The sequence below is a fragment of the Penicillium waksmanii genome (genome assembly GCF_028829765.1).
Source record: "Penicillium waksmanii strain IBT 27052 chromosome Unknown utg000005l:1.0-5232799.0:1.0-5237142.0, whole genome shotgun sequence".
Taxonomy (NCBI): Eukaryota; Fungi; Ascomycota; class Eurotiomycetes; order Eurotiales; family Aspergillaceae; genus Penicillium; species Penicillium waksmanii.
In genome coordinates, this window is record NW_026643252.1 from 1,686,498 (window position 1) to 1,706,732 (window position 20,235).

General features: G+C 49.0%; 9 protein-coding genes across 9 annotated transcripts; 3 read left to right on the plus strand and 6 right to left on the minus strand.

Moving 5' to 3' along the window:
* Positions 1 to 60: 60 nt before the first annotated feature.
* cdc31 (putative cell division control protein Cdc31) lies at positions 61 to 998 on the minus strand (the record flags this gene model as incomplete). The annotated part of the gene is made up of 2 exons (XM_057264769.1): positions 61 to 543; positions 720 to 998. 2 exons carry the CDS (start codon positions 996 to 998, stop codon positions 61 to 63), a joined length of 762 nt encoding a protein of 253 aa, XP_057122489.1.
* Positions 999 to 1,653: 655 nt separating this feature from the next.
* N7481_005551 (uncharacterized protein) lies at positions 1,654 to 2,445 on the minus strand (the record flags this gene model as incomplete). Its single annotated transcript, XM_057264770.1, has 1 exon — positions 1,654 to 2,445. One exon carries the CDS (start codon positions 2,443 to 2,445, stop codon positions 1,654 to 1,656), a length of 792 nt encoding a protein of 263 aa, XP_057122490.1.
* An 832-nt stretch (positions 2,446 to 3,277) lies between these two features.
* N7481_005552 (ssDNA-dependent ATPase MGS1) lies at positions 3,278 to 4,882 on the minus strand (the record flags this gene model as incomplete). Its single annotated transcript, XM_057264771.1, has 1 exon — positions 3,278 to 4,882. The coding sequence occupies one exon, from the start codon at positions 4,880 to 4,882 to the stop codon at positions 3,278 to 3,280; it is 1,605 nt and encodes a 534-aa protein (XP_057122491.1).
* A 516-nt stretch (positions 4,883 to 5,398) lies between these two features.
* Positions 5,399 to 7,247, plus strand: N7481_005553 (kynurenine--oxoglutarate transaminase; the record flags this gene model as incomplete). The annotated part of the gene is made up of 8 exons (XM_057264772.1): positions 5,399 to 5,583; positions 5,644 to 5,712; positions 5,805 to 5,889; positions 5,947 to 6,052; positions 6,122 to 6,194; positions 6,251 to 6,404; positions 6,467 to 6,904; positions 6,960 to 7,247. The coding sequence occupies 8 exons, from the start codon at positions 5,399 to 5,401 to the stop codon at positions 7,245 to 7,247; spliced, it is 1,398 nt and encodes a 465-aa protein (XP_057122492.1).
* Positions 7,248 to 7,630: 383 nt separating this feature from the next.
* On the minus strand, positions 7,631 to 9,772 carry N7481_005554 (uncharacterized protein; the record flags this gene model as incomplete). Its single annotated transcript, XM_057264773.1, has 1 exon — positions 7,631 to 9,772. One exon carries the CDS (start codon positions 9,770 to 9,772, stop codon positions 7,631 to 7,633), a length of 2,142 nt encoding a protein of 713 aa, XP_057122493.1.
* A 21-nt stretch (positions 9,773 to 9,793) lies between these two features.
* Positions 9,794 to 10,393, minus strand: N7481_005555 (uncharacterized protein; the record flags this gene model as incomplete). The annotated part of the gene is made up of 1 exon (XM_057264774.1): positions 9,794 to 10,393. The coding sequence occupies one exon, from the start codon at positions 10,391 to 10,393 to the stop codon at positions 9,794 to 9,796; it is 600 nt and encodes a 199-aa protein (XP_057122494.1).
* Positions 10,394 to 11,254: 861 nt separating this feature from the next.
* N7481_005556 (uncharacterized protein) lies at positions 11,255 to 13,281 on the minus strand (the record flags this gene model as incomplete). The annotated part of the gene is made up of 9 exons (XM_057264775.1): positions 11,255 to 11,410; positions 11,475 to 11,702; positions 11,775 to 11,919; positions 11,970 to 12,118; positions 12,165 to 12,421; positions 12,484 to 12,659; positions 12,727 to 12,835; positions 12,891 to 13,089; positions 13,153 to 13,281. The coding sequence occupies 9 exons, from the start codon at positions 13,279 to 13,281 to the stop codon at positions 11,255 to 11,257; spliced, it is 1,548 nt and encodes a 515-aa protein (XP_057122495.1).
* Positions 13,282 to 13,859: 578 nt separating this feature from the next.
* Positions 13,860 to 16,081, plus strand: N7481_005557 (arylsulfatase; the record flags this gene model as incomplete). Its single annotated transcript, XM_057264776.1, has 7 exons — positions 13,860 to 13,913; positions 13,968 to 14,276; positions 14,340 to 14,506; positions 14,569 to 14,745; positions 14,799 to 15,110; positions 15,171 to 15,184; positions 15,240 to 16,081. The coding sequence occupies 7 exons, from the start codon at positions 13,860 to 13,862 to the stop codon at positions 16,079 to 16,081; spliced, it is 1,875 nt and encodes a 624-aa protein (XP_057122496.1).
* A 704-nt stretch (positions 16,082 to 16,785) lies between these two features.
* N7481_005558 (fungal specific transcription factor domain-containing protein) lies at positions 16,786 to 19,064 on the plus strand (the record flags this gene model as incomplete). The annotated part of the gene is made up of 8 exons (XM_057264777.1): positions 16,786 to 16,924; positions 16,980 to 17,085; positions 17,155 to 17,269; positions 17,336 to 17,415; positions 17,479 to 18,227; positions 18,286 to 18,425; positions 18,475 to 18,554; positions 18,617 to 19,064. The coding sequence occupies 8 exons, from the start codon at positions 16,786 to 16,788 to the stop codon at positions 19,062 to 19,064; spliced, it is 1,857 nt and encodes a 618-aa protein (XP_057122497.1).
* Between the last annotated feature and the right edge of the window lie 1,171 nt (positions 19,065 to 20,235).

Consider the following 20,235-nt stretch of genomic DNA (forward strand, 5'->3'; position numbering starts at 1 on the left):
AAACGTAAAAACAAATGCATATATCTCATACAAAAGAAAAGTAATAAACAAACTCCCACGCTACTGCCAACAAATGCCAACAAATGCTTCCCGGGTAACACCACCAGCACCCTCCAAATCAAACTCCTCAATCATAGCTCTAAGCTCCTCCTCCTCGAGCCCAGTCTCACCAAGTTCCCTCGCCACGCGCCGCAGATCTTCGAGGTCAATAAATCCCTTCTGTCCTTCATCGAACAGCTCGAAGGCGCGCAGGATCTCGTCGCGCGGGTCCCGCTCGAGGATCTTCAGCGCTGTCACGGCTTGGAAGGAGGAGAGGGGCATGAGGAGGTTGGAAGGGTGTTGTGGGTTTGCGCCTGCGTTGCCCTTTGGCGCTTGGGGGTTGGCGTTGTTTTGTTGTTGTTGGACTTGCGGGCGTGGCACGCCATATGTTGTGAGGAGGGAGATGAGTTCTTGTTTTGAGAGGGTGAAGCCTAGGGCTCGGAAGGCGACACGGAGCTCGTGGTAGTCGAGGTGGCGGTCACGGTCGAGGTCGAAGAGAGTGAACTATTTGTTATTTTTTTTCAGGTGTTAGCCGTTACTGCTTTTTCTTCATTCTGAATATGGGAATTGCGCCGCGCCCGCTTGGTACGCTGTTTCATCATCTTTGGCTCATGCGAGAGAATACACGGCATGTAATTATTCTGCCTTGAATCTTGGGGGTATTGAGTCGGGGTTCTTACAGCTTCGTTGATCTCCTCTCTCTGCTCCTCCGTCAAGCGGTTCAACGGGTTCGCATCCTGCGCCGGTCCATGAGACTGCGCCGCAACCGCGGGGCCAGAAGACTGTTGAGGTGGCTTCGGGCCTTCAACACCAGGGTAGTCGGCCGGACCGGTGCCTCCCAAGGGACGGTGCCTGGAGAACGAAGAGGCGCTGAAAGGCATGGCGTTTGCGTTGGTAGAGCGATCTGGAAGTTTGGTCCCGGCGTATGAGCGCGAGGCGAAAGGTTGGCCGGAGGCCATTATGGGAGATGGGTCGGGGGTTTGGCAAGGGTTTCAAGAATGTTAATCGCAGATAGCTTCTGGGAGAATTGGGGCTCGCGGCCCGATGTGGAGTTGAGGTGTTGGCGGTGGAGAGATTCTTGAGACGCGCGGGACGCGGAATGAGAGGACCGACGTGGAGTGTGTGGGTGGGCCAGCACAGTTCAAGTTAACCTCGTACTAACTAGTTAACTACTACGTAGTAGTATGTTCCCACTTATCTTAAGTTATAATAAAGCCTGCTTCCGAGTCTTTTGAAAGCCTATCTCAAACCTGGAATATTTCCCAATACTTGTATTCTACATGACATCTCCTTGGTTATTTCTCGTTCAATGTCCGGCAATATCGACCACTGATCTACAAGGCGCTGGTTGTAGATGTTGATATGCATGCATCTACTTACTACTTATGGGTAGCTTGTTAATAATTGCCATTTTCTAAGCTAATATGTTGGCAGCGAACTGTAGCAGCGGTGAAACAACCTGCAATCCGAAAGGGTAAACAAAAGAGTGTAAGTGCAGCCTCAGCCTGCCCCTGTGCTTTGGACCATAACATTATTAACAGTGCTTTGATAACAACATCGCATGTGATTATACACACCCAAAGAAGAAAACAAACGATCGATTCCTTTCAAGGATCAAGCGTCGTAGGTGGCTCTAAATAATTGCTCGAACTGGGGAGAGTAGTCACCGAAGTCGTTCTCTTCAAAAGCGCCGTCAAGGGTGAAGCCAAGAGGAGAAATTCTGCCAAGATCATCATTCGAGGTCATCCATTGCCCCCACTGTACCGAGGGGATACTCGGATCCATGGTGGATAGATTGTCTAGAGGAACTGGAAAGAACGGGAGGTCCGCCGGGTTGTCTTTGCTAGGCAGTTTCAGGTGAGAACAACCTTCACCAAAAGACTCAGGCGTAGATGGTTGCGCACTGCCGGATCGACTCGGAGAGGGACTAGAGCTGCCAGGGTATTTTCGGACGCACTCTTTGCCACTTCGTTTACACAGTGGGCAAGGATTACCCAGTCCACATTTCTTCTTGCTCTGGTAACATGCAATACATGCCCCTCCGATTTCTTTCAAGCGTCGACCGTCTTCCTTCTGCTGCGCTCGTTCCTCGTCAGTTCGTATCAGCTTCTCGCGGTAAGACTTTGAATTGGGCGGATCTTCCATGATGATCGTGAGGTTGCACTCGGGGGATGGCTCTCTGCTATATCGACGCGAAGTGGCAGGGGTGGTCGCAAATCCGTACCCTCGATATTCCACGACGCTGCCGGGACGAGGGAGGTGAAATGCATGGCCGTTGATAGACTGAAGATGTGGATTTGGATCAGTCGAAAGATGGGGGGGGCAGGGGCGAACGCTCCGGGTAATATTGATGGTGACGATGTCTCCAGCGCTTGATAGTTTTCTGCTGTCGTAGGGTCTTTCCATCGAATATTGTTGGAAGGTGGTCGCGTATTCGGGTGTAAGGTGATGAGCAGACGGGCAAAATCCACAGGGGTCCCCTGAGAACCAAGATACGAGCCGAAATGCCCAGCCTGTATATCTGTTGGAGCGGTCTCGATTCTGCTTGGCCCTTCCCAGTCGAAATGATGCCGATGTCTTCACCAACCCCGAGTCAGACTGGATGGTGGTTGGGAGAGACATCTCGGTGAACCTCTCTATCGATATTTGGGAAAGTTGCTGACCGAGAAGCGATGAGAAAGAAGACAGGTGTAGAAAATGATATTGGGCGTAGGAGTTGTACCGTAATGAGAGTCAAGGTAAGTCAGGTCGCGTCGTATCTCTGATATACCTGGGCTAGGCCAACCCCCCCACAGTTTGAATAATGGGGGATATATTGTGGGGAGGAGAGTGATAAGGGTTCAAGAAAATCCTTGAGTCGATCTGAATATCCTCAAGAACATTTTCAGCAGGAACGAGTGGGCGAGGATAGGAAAGTATGATTGCCCTGGCGTGCCAGCTTTCCTAAAGAGGAAGTCGTCGTCGTTCAAGTCCGGCTTAGTAGTGGCTTCCGTTGACGAGTCTGGCTTAAAATGGACGCGGGCAATTGACTGTTGCGGGCGAGATACTAGAATAACCGGGATCCTCATGTTGTGGTATGCCCCAAGTTCTCATCACGCCTTTTGATATTCATTGTAATTCGGAAGCATGTTGAAACTTGGCCATAAGTAGATATTTGTAAAGCAATCCAAATCCCCGGTATATGAACTTTAGGTGAAGGTGACTTGGGGGCGGTATCGGAACATGCCAGTCATCACTGCTACGTAGACCATCGAGCAGGGTCTCGTCGCGTGCCTAGGTCCAGATCCTCAAGGAACGTTCGTCCAAGGATTTGTTCAGGTAGATAGTCCTGTTCCACCTGACCGTCGACGTAATGAGGGTTGTACTTGTACTCCTTCCCATAGCCGAGCTCCTTCATCAGTTTTGTGGGGGCGTTTCTCAGGTGAATTGGAATTGGCAGTCCTGCCACACCTGGCTCGCCGAGAGCAGCAAAGGCATTGTTTAACCCTCTATAAGCCCGAGTGCTCTTCTTCGAGAGTGCCATAGCAACAGTCGCATGTGCAAGATTGATGCGTGCCTCTGGTAGACCGATCTTCTCCACGGCGGCATGTGTCGAAGTGGCCAGAGTCAACATGGAATTGTCTGCAAGACCAATATCCTCGGATGCCACTACAATGAGACGTCGTGCAATGTATAGTGGATCCTCTCCAGACTGGATCATACGTGCTAGATAGTATAAAGCTGCATCTGGATCACTTCCTCGGATGGATTTGTGGAAAGCGGATATCGTATCATAATGTTGATCCCCGGCCCGATCATAGACAAGAGTCTTAGTTAAAGAGCCTTTTAGATCTTCCTTTGTCATTCCTCGTCGCTTGGAAAGATCCATAGCCAGCTCTAGGAGGTTGAGGGAAGTTCGGGCATCCCCATCGGCAAATCGGGCAAGATAGCGGATCAGCTCGTCGTCTACCAGCCCCGTAGGATTGTAGTTTGGACCTTCAACCTTCACTGCGCGTTGCAGAATCGCTTCGATGTTCTCGTCGGTAAGTTTGGCCAGGGTGAATGTCCTGCAGCGAGAAAGGAGAGCATTTTGAAGCTTGAAGGATGGATTCTCGGTGGTCGCACCGATCAAAGTTACTTGTCCCGACTCGACACTTGGAAGGAAGCAATCTTGTTGGCTCCTCGAAAATCTGTGAATTTCGTCACAGAAGATAATGGTCTTCCGACCTGTCAAGCCCAGTTCGCTACGAGCTTCGGAGAAGATCTTCTTGCACTCCGCAACGCCACTGCTTGTGCTGTTAATCTCGACAAAGCGACTCCCGACCAGCGAAGCAATCACCCGAGCGATAGTGGTCTTTCCGGTCCCAGCACCTCCCCACAAGATCATGCTAGGAACTCGGTCCTGCTCAATGAGTCCTCGAAGAACGCCATTCTCCCCGACAAGCTCCTGGCCGCAGACTTCATCCAGATTTTTAGGTCGCATTCGCTCAGCAAGCGGAGCTGCTTTATAGAAGGCGTTCACCTTCGGACGCTTGGCTTGTGGTTCAGCACCGTTTCCATTTGGTTGTGTTGTTGTATCCTTATCTCGAGGCGGTGTCTCTTGCATAAACGATCTCTTGCCATTGAGAGAGTGCGGTGTCTGTACAGTAGAGCGAGAGGGGGACTCTTTGGTGATGTTGGGTTGAGTGGATGCTTTCCGAGCAGAGGGCGGTTGGAAGATACTGGGAACTGGGCCTTTTTGGGACGAGGGCTGATCTCCGGGAGAGGACGATGAGTCTTCCAAGAAGTTCTGACAATCGGAATCGATATGATCGTTGATCTTTAATTGTGGAACAGACTTGCTGCAAATCGGACAGGACACCATGGTATATTAGGACTGGGTAGTGCAAGGGAGTTGTACTGCGAGGCCAGGTTGAACTGGCACAGTTGTGTTGACACAGCTCAATCCAAGTAAAGTGATGGATGGCTGATGGCTGATGGCTGATGGCTGATTGGCTGAAGCGACGCGACGCGTGGATTAGTCAGCTCGTGATCCGGGGTTGCTGCCTGAGTGCCTGACTATCTCATAGCTAAGAGGAAGAGGAAGAGGAAGAGCTAAAAAAGACATGGATACAAAGGAGAAGAAAAAGAGCAGTCAATAATTCCATAGTAGGATTAAATGGAATTAATGAAGAATTAATTAATAAATAATAAATAATAAATAATAATTCATGGAACAGCTCAACACTAGATATTCCCTGAATACAGTACTCCTACTCTGCGGAGAAAACTGTCCCGACCTCGGAAAGCTAGCACGCAATCCGCCGTGACTCCGTGACTCCGTAATCCGTGACTCCATTGTCAATTTGCTCTGCTCTCTCCCCCGCACTTACCTTCCTCCATGCTTGCTGCTCGATATCCTCTTCTCTCCCTTGTTCGATCTACGCGCCCTTCTCGACAATTTGCCTCCATTTCCCCTCTACCCCGCATCTCCGATTACGGCGCAAGAACAATGTCGGCAACCGCTGCGCGGCCCGACCCTTTCAAGCCAGCTGCGAGAGTGGCTGGCCAACGCCAGGATGTTTGGTGCGCCCATCAATTGACAAAGCGCACACCCTGCAGGCCCCGCTAATCTTGCGCATACAGGTCGATTGTCAATGAAGCCGCTGCCGCTTCGCCAGTTCAGCCGATCGTGAACATGGGTCAAGGGTTCTTGTGAGTAATCGGGAATATGATATACATAACCCTGGTCGTTTGTCAATTGAATTGCCCTAACATAAGCTCTTCTTCTCTCTTCTTCTCTACAGTGGCTACAACCCTCCCCAATTCGCAATCGATGCTGCAAAGGATGCCCTGGACCGGGTAGAATGCAACCAATATTCACCGACGAAGGTGAGCACGTGCCGAACATGTCGAAACCGCAGAACAACCTTGTTCACAGTCAACTAGGGTCGTCCTCGCCTCAAGCAGGCTATTGCAGATGCATACTCGCCCTTTTTCGGCAAGACCATCAACCCCGAGACCGAGGTCTCCATCACGACTGGAGCTAACGAGGGTGAGACTATGCAATAGTCATAAGTGTGATCCCAGAATATTCAGCTGACGAGGGATATCATATGACCAGGAATGCTCAGTGCTTTCATGGGCTTCATTGAGCCTGGCGACGAGGTCATCATCTTCGAGCCCTTCTTCGACCAGTAAGTTTCGGCATTCTTTCCGAGGTCTATCGGGGTACTCAACAAGTGGGAAATAGATATATCAGCAACATTGAAATGCCCGGCGGGACGATCCGATATGTGCCCCTCCACCCACCAAAGGATGGTGCGACCAAGACTTCGCCCGCGTCGGAGTGGAAGATTGATTTCCAGGAGCTGGAAAACACCATCAACCCCAAGACCAAAATGATTGTGAGTTTCTCAACCTATACCGTTCGTCTATAACCCGAATGCTAACTTGGTGATGAAAAAAGGTATTGAACTCACCGCACAATCCCGTAGGCAAGGTCTTTTCCCGAGAGGAGCTCCAACGCATTGGTGATCTGTGCGTGAAGTATAATCTCATCATCTTGTCTGATGAGGTATACGACCGTCTGTTCTATGTCCCCTATACCCGAATCGCGACTCTTTCCCCCGAACTTTACGAGCGCACCCTTACCGTGGGATCGGCGGGTAAGGCCTTCTACGCCACTGGATGGCGCGTCGGCTACTTGATCGGACCCGAGCATCTGATCAAGTACGTCGCTGCTGCGCACACCCGTATATGTTACAGCAGTGTGTCGCCTCTTCAAGAGGCGGCCGCAGTCGCCTTTGAGCAGGCAGACAAGCAGGGTTTCTGGGAAGAGAGCAAGAATGAGATGCAGCAGAAGATGAAGCTATTTTGCGAGATCTTTGATGAACTGGAGATCCCCGTATGTGTCCTTTTGTGTATCATTTCAGAGAAGAACGCCGCTAACGAGCATTTAGTACTCCGAGCCCGAAGGTGGCTATTTCGTCCTCGCTAACATGGCCTCTGTCAAATTGCCAGCCGATTATCCCTTCCCGGCTCATGTCGCTAACCGCCCTCGTGACTTCAAGCTCTGCTGGTTCCTCATTCATGAGGTCGGAGTGGCTGCTATCCCTCCCACAGAGTTCTACACCGATGCAAACGCACATATCGCGGAGGACTACCTCCGTTTTGCCGTTTGCAAGAATGATGACATTCTTGAGACTGCCAAGGAGAGACTCCGGGGTCTCAAAAAGTATATCTCCTAGAGAAAGAGGTGTTTATGCTTACTTATAGATGGATAAAGAGGTGGAGGCATATAGCGTAGAGAGTGGCCCAATCCAACATCATCGAACGAATCTCTTTTAAATAGCTTGATATAATTCTGGCTATCCGTTATCGCATTCGGATTTGATAATTGTCCCTAAAGTTCATGATAATCTTGTCTTTCCACTTGTTTTTACTACTACAGTAGTACCAAGGTCCATGTGGGAAACTCTATTCCAATGTCCACGGATCGTTTTAATTCGAACTTACTTAAATCCTACAGAGGCTCATAACTATTCCATGCAAGACCCATGTATTGATTTCAATTTTGAGATTGTGAGTATCACCGCGAAATAATAAAAGCCTTACCACCACCTTCATATCCTCAGCAATTGACCCCTTCAAGTTCAATCGGCCCAGATCCTGCCCCTTCAAACTGCTCACCGCGTCGGAAAAGGCGCTGGTGTTTGGGTAACACTTCGTCAAAGCCTACACCGCGCATTCGATCTTGTGCCTTACTCACTTTTGGATGAGTAGTTCGGTTGACACGCAAGATCCAGTGCAGAGATTCCAATCGTTCGCATTCCAATCGGTGAAAAACTCTCGTGCTTTGGTCCCCCAGCAGATATTGTAGACGTTCACTGGAACAGATTGCATTCTGGCAGTGGTTGGGGTTTTTGCCGTTCCATTCTGTCTGACAGGCGTGTTTGGGCCCCACGGTATTTGGAGGGAAGTCGAGGCCGGTTTCTCGGAAGATCTGGTCCTGCACAAGGGCTGCGTTGTAGTAATCCCATTGATTAAGACTCTTCATCTTGTCCCTTACCAGGCGAAAGAAGTACTCGACCAATCTAGAATTTGTCACGGGAGCAAAGAGACTGATGGCCAGACATCTGCGGAATCGGTCTTTCTCCTCGGGGTCGTCGAACTTGAGAGGATAGAGAGGCAGGACAGATATCTCCTGCTGTGCGTAGGGGTTCTCCTGATCCGTGGCGTTGGGGTTGCTGTAATCAAAAACGATATAGTCAGCTGCTTTATGTGAGGTATTGAAACAAACAGCCTGTCGGTGGCGTTGAGGTGTGTCCCAGCCATGGATGTTGATCAGCAAGGGGATGCCTTCGCGGACGTCGTGTGGGATAGAATCTGGAACGCAATAGTGTCTGAAGGTCAGCTTTTCGGAGCCCCAGTGGCTCTGAAGATCGAGAACTAGGTGATCTTGGCAGCAGTATCTGGTTTTTGAATATGGCCCACAGCATGGGCAGATTACCGTTGATCCATCGTACAGATTGCATACCTTTTGACATCCGCTTTTCCGGCATGTTAGGGGATGGAACATCAAGTCAATAAAGAAGCTCCCATCTGTTGGCTTTGCTAGCACTTGATATCTCTTGGGGTCCTGGACCATTTCTCGGTTTGCTGGAATAGACCGAGGGATGTAAGTGAGAGCCGAAGCGACAGGACCTGGGAAACTTTGAGAGCTTGCTGCCAGGTTCGGAGGGCTTGAAGCCGTCCGTCCTGTGCAAAAGGGATCTGTTGAGCTGTCATTTTTCATTTCTGTAAAGGTTGAGTTCGATGAACTCGAGCGATTTTTCAAAGGTGTCTGTGTGATGGGTTGAGTGTGGGTGGTGGATTGAAGTGGTGGAGTGAAAGAAGTTGTAGGACGTGCACTGGGTTGGACTACACCAACAAACGCGGAAGCTTTATCGATAAGCGAGGATGAATTTTGCACTGGAGATTTCCCTCCTTTCGTAGTTTTTGCACTGACTCCGCGTAAGAAGTGTTGCTGAGATTCGCAGTCCTTGCCGTAGTTTGCCATGCGCTCCTTGCCGTGGATGCCTGCCATCTGAACCATTTGTTTTTCGTCGCTCAATAATTCAAGATCTACAAATTCTTCGTAGATGCTACGGCGAGCCTGAAGTTCGATTGAAATATTGTTGGAGAGAAATACCGAAAGTGCGCTGGGGGGACATGTAGTTGGGGGGTCAGAGGTGCCTGGTGTCGATATAGGGAACGGAGTCCCCACAGCAGGTGAGATGAGAACACCTCCAGCGGATAAGAGCGAAGGGAGAGGAGAAATCTCAATGGCTGGGCCACTTGCCATGAGCGAGGTTTCAAGCTTCTCCTGCTGCTGGGAATATGTTGCTGCTGTCTCTTCTCGCTTCTGAGTCTGGTGTCGCTTCTTTTGGCGAGCTTTCTTCTGTGCATTTTTACTCCGTGGCGTATGCACTACAGAAAGCGGATTGGGCTTTCGGCTCAAATTTCCTCTTTCTATTCCAGGACTGGCAATGTCTCCATGTTCTTCTTGGTTTTGTGATTTCACTCGCCCCTTGCCTTTCGTTTTCCTGCGATGGAAAGTTATATCCGGATGCGCTCTTTGAAATCGGCTCGCAATGATTCCAGCGAGAAGGTCACCGGAGATCCATGCCATCGGAAGTGTGGTGGTAAGGTTTGGTATGCTAAATGGATTCTTTCTCCGATACAGGGTAGTCCAATATTGAAACCGTAGCCATATCCGAACAGGGAGGACCATGATTTTTGAGAACTTGACCTATTAAAAGTTAGTCGTAAGTCTTTGAAAGAGGGGACCAAGAGCTCTGACAGGATCCAATCCAGTGCCTTGGTATTCAGCATCATTTTCATCGACCGTCACGATCAAGTGGTCTTCGGAGTCAACTTCAAACTGGAGATAGCAAAGTCCCGCACGCCGAATCCAGTTGAGGTTGCACCCGAAACTATAGGATTTGCGATTTCGACATTTCTTCAAGTTCCTCGGGTGAATTTTCCGTTTCAAGTCCTGTTTGACCATGGTCACTTCCGACTCTCCCGTGTATGTTGTTCGCATGCCGAGGATATTGGCTCCTTGAATGAGCTGCTGGGTTTTGCGAAGGAGCCCCTCTCGTGTATCAGGGTAGTCATGAGGGAGCTTGAACGAGAATTCCACAAGGTCCATTACCCAATCAATCTGGTAATCGAAGTCAGAGTCCAATGGTTCTAGGTTTGAGTAGGGATCCAGCTGGAACGATCGCTCGTGCGAGAGCCAATTCCTGACGGTCAGTCTCATTGCGCAAATTCCGGGTGATTCAGGGGTTGTATTCTCACTCCCCTCGAGGACCTTTGCCGTAGTGGTGCTCATATCTCCGAGAGTGTGCATTGGGGATGGAGTGAGAGAAAAGAGAGATCTGGGCCAATGCAGATGGGAAACTCCGGGAGTGGAAAGTTGAGTAATACGAGGTGGAGCGACGAAGAGATAAAAGATTGCAAATCTATTGAGTGACATCGGCTCGTTACTGGTGCCTGGTAGGTAGTCGTTTGTCTAGTTTGTTGGATGTTCGCGCAATGCGACCTCAGGCTCAGGCATCAGACCCGCCCCCCCCCCCCCACACTTCCATGTTTATCCTCGGATTATTTTCTTTCATTTCTTTCATTCGCTCAACAAATCGATATTCTAGATCTTTTAGGGTGGGCTTTCAATCTTGATTGTTCCAAATTCTAAGTTTGTTAGAACTTTCTGTGTCGGATAATTCACTAGCGGTGAATGTTGATGTCGGGTCGACGGCAACAAGTGGGCAACTTGAATCACTCCGAGTCGTGAGCCCAACCTAGCTGCGCACTGTCAGCTTCAGAGTGATGAATAATACTAATATGCCTAACAGCATATTCCCCTAATTTTGTTTTGATATACTAGTATCATAATATTCTGATAGATGACTTGGGCAATCACGTGTGAAACAGTGCCCTATACTGGTGCCTTAGAACGAGAAAAATCGAGGGAAATATATTAATTTATCGTAGGACTCAACATAATGCCCAAGTGGCTTTTACTGATAGGTAACTTTAAATAAGAAAAAATAAAATATAAAACATAGTCTAGGGGGGTTTCGAGAGAGTATCAGGCACTGTAGTGCTTTTTTATTGAGAGTAATTTCCTTGCCAATACTAGTCCTCGTTATTACTACACAGCTAAACATGATGCCAATGTAGACACTATAAAATGCGTTATTTCTTATTTCCCTCACTTATTTACGGAGACTGGGTTGACGTAAATGGGCGCCTCGGAGCATTTGGGAGATACGGAGTCTCCTTCATTGTCGGTATAATACGCGTTGGACCTGCGGAAAGGATCATACGTATGGGCAAAGACAGCGTCCAGTTCCTCAAGGGTACGGCCCTGTTCGAAAGGAAAACAATACGTTAGCCAGTAGCGATGGCCCGGGCGCGGAGAAAGAACTGACCTTGGTCTCTGGAAGAAAAAAGAATGTATACAGCAAGGCCACAAGCGAGACACTGCCAAATACCCACCCGATACCGAAGTGGATGTGCTCCATCATATACGGGATAATGAAGTTCATCACGAACGCCCAAATGACGTTCCATGCAGTTCCGACCGACTGTGTCTTTTCACGGACTGCGGCATTTGGAATTTCTGCTCCTAATAGGTATGGGATTGAGGCCCCACCAGCCTAGGCAGAGAATTAGTGAAGGACCTCTCATATATACAACAATTGTCATATATACAACAATGGGGGGCTTACATTATAGAATAGCTGGTATAGCATAAAGGCTGCTACGATGGCATCTCGAGAAGCAGCGGTCGGATGGGCTACCCCTCCCAGGCCTGCGAGTACATACATCCAAAGGGCTTGAAAGGCGTAGCTCATGAAGAGTGTATACCGCCGGCTGCAGATAGGAAATTAGAATGGCCTTGGGTGAAGAACTTATATACTTACCCCAACTTGTCAATAAAACACATAGCCACGAGCACAGCGACGACACCAAGAACGCTACTGGCAAGGGGATAGGTGTAGGCGTATTCTGCATACCCGTTCTGCTGGTAGAATTTTGTCTGGTAGGTTGATACGAATGCTTGTCCAGTGGCCTATTTGATTAAATATTTGTAACGGAGTCGGAATTTTGTGGCCTACCTGTTGAAAAAAGTAGAAGACAATGACGATGGAGGTGCGGCGGAGGTTGCTTCCTCGGATCAAGTCTATCCACGCGCTTTTGTGTACTACTTCGCGTAGACCCTCTCGAATCTCACTGATTTCTGCTTCGCACTTGCCGTTTGATGCATCTTCCTCGGGGCGTAGTCGACGTAGAGATGCAATAGCATCCTCATCTCGGTCTTTAGAAAGTAGCCACCGGGGAGAGTTCGGTATGAAGATGCTGCATATAATGATCACTGTAGGGCAGGGAAATATGAGTGACGATCAGAGTATACCCAGGGGAAGTGAATTTACATACACACAGGAAATATAAGCTGAATTCCTGTTATTGTCTTCCAGCCTACTCCGCTCGATTCAGTCTCATAAGCCTTGTTGGCACCACTGGCAACGAGACTACCTGCTACAAGGAAGAGCTGCAAGGAGACCACAACAAGACCGCGGAATGAGGCTGGGACAATCTCCGACTGATATGTTCTGTAGAAAGATTCTTATATTAGCTAAATAATAGCATGCTGACTTCATTCTGAGAAGAGGAACTCACGTCACATCAACCTCTACTAAACCAATAGAGATGTATACAATAATTCGGCCCACAATAAACTGTACAAGGCGTCCAGTCCCGGGCCCAATATCAGCGGCGGTGATTTCAACTATGGTAGTACCCAATCAGAACTATGACGGCCCTCGGGAGAGCAGTGAACTCACCGATGACACCAATGATCGAAATAACGGAGAGAGCATAGAGCACCATGCGGTGTCCGTACTTCTCTATCGCGGGGCCCGCAGCCAAGCAACCAAAAAACTTTCCAATAAATGCCAGAGATGACAAAAGGGACGTGTTGAGAGAACTGATTTTATAGGTCTGCGTTTCCGGTTGATAGGTACCAAATTGATTGACGAAGCCCTACAATCAGTCAGCTACATAATCTGCCTAACGGCATAGTGTCAATCATTGTCTTTACTATACCGGATTACCAAGAATCCCACCAAAGCTCCCGGTGTCAAACCCAAACAACATGTCGCCTGTGAGCAGACAGAAACAAGAGAACAGCAGCATAGGGGCCGCCATGGACCGGAAAGAACGTAGAGTCGTCATTTTGCTGCGGCGTAATGACCTTCAAAAGGGCCAGTAAAGCTTCACCGGAGTCGGCTTGAAAAAAGAAGAATGGCAGGTAAAACTGCAAGTTATTTTAATAAAAGGACGATGGACGGCGGTGGGCTTATATGATAAATTTTGGTGAGGTCTCCAGGGTCCAGAGCGACAGAAAGAATCCATTGGATATCCTACCGACGTTAGCTGCGATGGCATAATTACCCCACAACCTGGGGTAATTGAAAACCAACCAGCGCGGCTGCACCATTACTGTGCCGGTCGATCTGGCTCTTCTCGCTCGGAGTTCCATCGAACATTCCCGAGCGATATGGGTCCAGTCTTCCGAGCGAGCTGTCTTTGTTCCGAGCGAGGTGGGTGCATTCCGAGCGAGGACGCATGGAGTTCAACAATCCCTTATTCCTTTATTGTTTCCTCCGTGACTCGAATAAATTGGCTGTCGCAATTCAGTGTCCACTCTGTCGTTATAACAAACAATTCTTTTCTCTTTCGTGAGAAGCAATTGTATTAATGATCCGTAAAATACTCTGTCCTTTTGGCGATCCTCTACACTCCCGTCCAGCATGGATAGCTCTCTGAAACAGCCAAACTTTCTCTTCATTCTCGCAGATGATCTAGTAAGTCCATTATAGTTGTCTTAATGAATTATATTTGCTAAACGGTTACGATAGGGGTTCTCCGATATAGGCTGCTATGGATCCGAGATACACACGCCAAATATTGATGAGCTCGCAGCGCAAGGTGCAAGAATGATCAACCACCATGCTGCAGCCGCTTGCTCGCCGACACGAGCAATGCTACTGAGCGGGACAGATGCCCATCTCGGTGGACTAGGCACTCTGATCGAATTCAAGCAAAACGCGAAGGGCGCGGAGCGGTGGTCAGGCAAAGCCGGCTACGAGGGGTTTCTCAATCGCGATGTGGCTGTCTTGCCTGAGATACTACAGGACAACGGATACTTTACTGTGATGTCTGGAAAGGTGTGTATTATGTCAGGTTACTGCTAAAGTCTGGCTATACTATCGATACTTATTTTATCACAGTGGCATCTAGGTATGCGGACGTCACAAGGCCCATGGGAGCGCGGCTTCCAGAAGGCATTTGCAATGCTCCCTGGATGCTGCAATCATTACGGATGGGAGCCGGTTCAGGAGAAATTCCCCATTGGTGGACGACCTATCCATGCTGAGCTAGGGCAGAAAGTAGATTTGTGAGTGGGCTTATTACATTATTGCCCCAACTCTACCAGTACTGACCAGTATTACAATGCAGAACACCGAACAAGACCGAAGACCCTGAAGGTTTTTATTCGACAGACTATTATACCAACCAGTTGATTAAGTATTTCGAAGAGCGAACGGAGGATGAGAAGTCGAAACCATTCTTCTCGTTCCTACCATACACTGCGCCCCATTGGCCTCTGCAGTGCTCCCGCGCACAGCGTGATAAGTGAATATACGCAACCCGCAAATCCAGTATTGTTTTGCTAATCTATCGGCAAGATACAAGGGAGTCTATGATGATGGCCCATACGCCCTTCGTGAGCGCCGACTTGAGAAGCTCGTCGAAATGGGCATTATCGACGAAGCGATCGTTCCGCATAAAGTAGAGACGAGTAAAGTAGGGGCCGAAGAATGGGATGCCTTCACCCCAGAAGAAAAAAAGCTCTCAATCCGTGCGATGGAGACATACGCAGGCATGGTCGACTCTATCGATGTGAATATTGGCAAAGTCATCGAATATCTGAAGATGACAGGCGAGTACGACAACACCTTTGTCGTTTTCATGAGCGACAATGGGGCAGAAGGAGCGGCGTAAGTCCCACCCCGTACATCTTTGACTTTTTTCCGTTAATTGATATTTTCGATAATTAGATTGGAAGCTGCCCGTAAGTATCGTTCACTCTTAAACGACTGAATGCCAAAAATTAACCTCGATTTTAGCTGTCTTAGGTACAGATATCAAGTCTGCGATCCACAAATATTATGACAATTCATACGAGAACATCGGTGCTTACAACTCATACACGTGGTACGTCGCGCTGGCAAGTTATGAAAGAAGAGCAGCTAACTGTAATAGGCTTGGTCCTCTATGGGCCCAGGCATCGACCGCACCCTCGAGGCTCTTCAAATGTTTCCCATCCCAGGGAGGTATTTTAGTTCCCTGTGTAATCAAGCCTCCCGCAAGTAGCTTTCCCCAATTATCACCAGGCTCGTTAAGTCGATCCTTTACAACGGTCATGGATTTTGTTCCCACATTTCTTGATTTGGCGGGTGTATCTTTACCGCCACCGGTTACCAACGGCACTCGAGCGATGACCAAATTCCGCGACAGGGATGTGCACGCCGTCCGAGGCACTTCGTGGGTACCATTTTTCGATCGTGGGGAAAGCGTTGAGGACAATGTGAACTGGGCAATTCATTCTTCTTCAGAGCCTATTGGATGGGAGCTCTCTGCTCGTGGAGCATTGCGCAAAGGTGACTGGAAGATTGTGCATTTTGCGAAGGCACAAGGAGGTGCTGGAGAGGGGGATGATGGATGGGAATTATTTAATATCTCACGGGACCCGGGAGAGACGAATGATTTAGCGCAGGAAGAGCCAGAAAAGTTCCAGGAACTATTAGATTGCTGGGATGAGTACGTGATCGAGTGTGGGATTGTTTGGGGGGAAAAGGCTGTGGCGCCAGGGTTGGGCGAAGATGAAGCACCAGAGCTGTGGGAGGATGAAATGGAGCTGCAAAAGTGCTGGATGGAGGCTCGTGGGGGAGCTCGGCCTAGTTGCTAGTACTGGTAGTATTAACCAGTAGACACTGTATCCTTCTTAGTTAGACTACGCTACGAGTCGTAGGTGAAATTCATAAAGTACATAGCCAAGACACTGGATTCAGGCCAAATTGAAAAGGGTGGAATAGGTTGAAGTTACCAATATCACGATGTTGCAGTACTATCATTAGACTGGCGGGTATCCAATGAAGTGATCTGATTTGGCCTTTCCCCGCCACCACCTCCAGTTTTCCCATTTTCCCAATTTTGATTCCTACAAACTTTGTCCTCCGAATGGACAGCCTAACACCGCCCATCGCAGTGCACATGTCTGGAAATATTGAGTCGAGAAGAGCACGAATTCAGCGGACGCGCACGGGTTGTCAAACATGCCGATCTCGGAAGGTTAGTGCTTCACGTTCGTAGGTGAACGAGCATGATCTGACCTCCAACAACAGATTAAATGCGATGAAAAGAAGCCTTACTGCACCCAATGCTACAGAGGAAACCGTACATGTACTTGGTTCAAAGAGGAGCCAAAACGCACAAGGACTTCTCGCAGAGCCAACGCGACGGCGTGTGACGGATGTCGCGCCAAGAAGGTCGGTCCCCGTTCAAGCTACCATCATGATTGAAACATATCTCCGACACCATCACTCCTAGTTAAAATGCACCGATGATTTCGGTAATATATGTGAGAGATGTCGGACACAGGGCATTGAGTGCATGAGGTCTCGACCGCTTGCTGACCCTGTGTCACCGGATCTCTCGGACAGCTCATCGTCGCAGCGCGCGCGACTAGGCCAGCTACCAGAGGGCAAAGAGCTCCAGGATATTGTCCAGTTATACTTCTCATCCGTGCACCGTATGCTATGCGTTTTAGTCCGTGAAAGGTGTGATGTTGACTAATATCGCTCCAGATTTCGGCTTCTTCGCTTTTGTCCACCCTCTCCATTTTCAACGACTCTTGGTCAATGGGGAAGCCCCGCGTGAACTAACTCTAATGATGATTGCCAGTGCTTGTCGGTAAAAAAATTCCAAAGCCCCCCCACTTGCAGTGCAGTATCGTCGGAAACCATCGTTGATGTTCTGCAGGTTCGGCGCCCCAATCACCACCGAGACCCTGGCCCGAGCCGATGGGTGGGCCGATGCAGCAATCAGTGCTCTTCTTCCGCGCATATATAAAGGATTTGGAGCCGTTCAACTCATGGTAAGTGCCGGATTTGTCTAATGCAGTCCAATTCACTAGCAAAGACTGACTTCGACCTGTTATCAGACAGTACTCCTCGCGCAACACTATGACTTTCATCGCGGACATTTTACATCTGCATGGCTCTTGGGAGCTAGCTGTACACGGTAAGCTTGTCTCGCTGCGTGTTTCTCCATGAGATCCGCCAAGAAGTAACTAATCCACTGCAGCATGATGCAAATGATGTCTCTGCACATCTTCGATCGCGCATTCCCTGCAGACTTCCCATCACACCAACGCCTGTCACCTCTTCTGTCGCGTGAATCACTCCGTCGGATCGCGTGGTCTACGTTCTACCTCGACTCAATGACTGACGGGGGGCGATATGGATCCCAAACAATTGACGAACGCGCTTACCGTGTCCAGCTACCCTGTGACCAAGAGAGCTTCCTGTTTGACGACCACGTCGTTACCGAACCGTTGATTCCAGATGGTATGATCACTGCGCAGCGAACAGGCGATAGCCTCCCGCATGCATCCCTCGATATGTCGGCCTATCTTTTACGCACCGCGGCGGCTCGTCGCCGCGGCCTGCACTTTGCATTCCGTGCCTCGTACCAGGAGAACACAGTTGAACATCTGACTGCAGGTCTATTAGTGATTCAAAAGGATTTGGAGGCTGTTTTTGTTGACTTACCACGTCGGTTTCAGTTCAATGATAACAGTCTGCTCTTGCATCGGGACCGGTTACCAACATTTATCATGCTGCACGTTTTGCGACACAATCTGTTCATGATTCTGGGTCGAGCGGCACTAACTATCTATCTGCGAGATCCTACCAAGACCGATCTAATAAACGAAGTCCGGTGTAGTAGAATTTCTCAGGCTCTCTCCGTTTCAAACTTGATCTCTGCAGGACTCAACGAGAGGCTCATATTCGATCCACATATTGGCGTACAGGCCTACGTTGCTCTTGAAAGTAAAGTCACCGTATTAGCAAACAACGCCAAGGATATCTACTTACTATAATTCTACAGTTCTCCTTTTTGAGCCTCGTCGGTTGGCCAGTGTCGATGATTCGAACGACTTCAACACCCCAACGCTGACAGCAGGCATTGTTCATTGCCTGACAGTCATACGAGACATCTCGATCCGTTCAACAACTGCTAAACATCTAGTAAGTGTGATGGTCTTGACTGTGAAGTCTCACTTTAACAACTTTGTAGTATCTTGAAGCAATCCATCGGCTCATAAACTGTGACTGCATGCACCTCCTCGACCCGAGTGACCTGGAACTCATCCACAGGTTGGTCCTGATAGAGTACTGCATAACAGCTGGACGTAGCTAACATACAATATACGATGCAGCAAACATCCCTTAATTGGTCAGGACGCCGCAGAATTCGATTTTCGCGACCACCGAGGAGCGAAATTAGAACGATTGAGCCAACTCGCTGGGAAATTCAACGCGATCAGCGTTACTCATGATGAAATGTTACTCGATGACTCTCGGAGCCGAGAAAATTCCAGCTATTCGAGAGGCGCGTCGGTCCAGCCTGCCAATTTAGGCGTCAGGAACCGCCAACAGCAGCTCCCCGAATACAGACCACATACATCTGAAATCCCCGGCATGGACGATCTTGCACCATGCGTGGACATGGCAGATTATGGTTTGCCTCAAGATGAAGAACAGTGGACAGAACTCGTGGAGCCCGGAAATACAGACCATCTGTTTTCGTCATTCAACTGGCTATGGTCGCTCGATGAATGGAATGATCAGATTACACCATCAACGGGACCTCCGGGGCTTCTCTAGGTATTGTCGAGATGTTACTACATTTGCAGTACAGGACTAGTTAATATGTTTCTCGCATCTCGCGTGCGCCCCACTGCCGATCTCCCACCCGCCATGGCCTCCCCGGCGCGCTCGCTGAGTCTCAGCTTATATGGCATTACAAGGCAGAAGGGATAACCCTTACAAATAATTCTTAAGCATTTCACTCGCATGGGGGTCTAGTGTTGCAAGGTTGGTTGTTGACTGTTTGGGGTTAGTTGCCTGGGTATACGACAGCTAGACTCCGAAACAATGACAAAGACTGTCAAACCACGGGTCTCATCTCAACAAAGAACAGCTGCCTAGTTTCCGACCAATGAGCATGTTTGTAGACCAGAGGATAAAATCATCAAAGAGGATTTTGTTTGAGCGTTGCCTTCGAGGTTGCAAATGATTGGCTCTCGTCGACAGGGGCTAAGCGCCGGGTGGGGCTATATTTGGCAGCCGGCGCTGTCTGCAACAACACAAACCTACGCGCCTTTCTTCAAGATGATGAAACAAACCCTACCCCGGTCACCTGTCTGCAGGCTTTATTTTTACTCATCCTTTGTGTTGACAGGGTTGGTGTCTCCCTCCCTGATTGGCTGCTGTGAGTCGCGTGGTTGCGAGTTGCTACCGATGGACCCTCTCTATAAAAAGATTGGGCATTTTGTAGATACTGTTGGCGCCGAGCTTACTCAAAGATTCTTTCAGAGAAGCCGTCGATGGCCTTGTATTTGATCTCTTATTCATCCTCTCTAGTGCCGTCACATTGCATATATCCTTTTCCTTGCGACTTACATTCTAGTGAATCCGCTTACCATTCACTATCCATACCTAATCAACCTTGACACTATACAACATGGGCTTTGAATAGAAGCCTCCAGCCTAGCTCTCTACTCTCTACTTTTCTTTTTCACTAACCTGATTGTGTTCTATCTTTCAAATATTCTCCGAGACACCGACTCTTTTCCTTTCCTTTCCCTTCCCATTCAAAGCGCTGGCGCAAAAGATACGACTCATTTACGGCTACTCGACAAGATGATATTCTCACGATCAGGGCGATCAGTCTTTCCCCTTCTCCCCCCATACGGGGCACACGATCCGAATGACGGACGGGTAGTCCCATCACACCCGGACGGACTCACTCCTTATCTCGGCTTGCGAGCTCGAC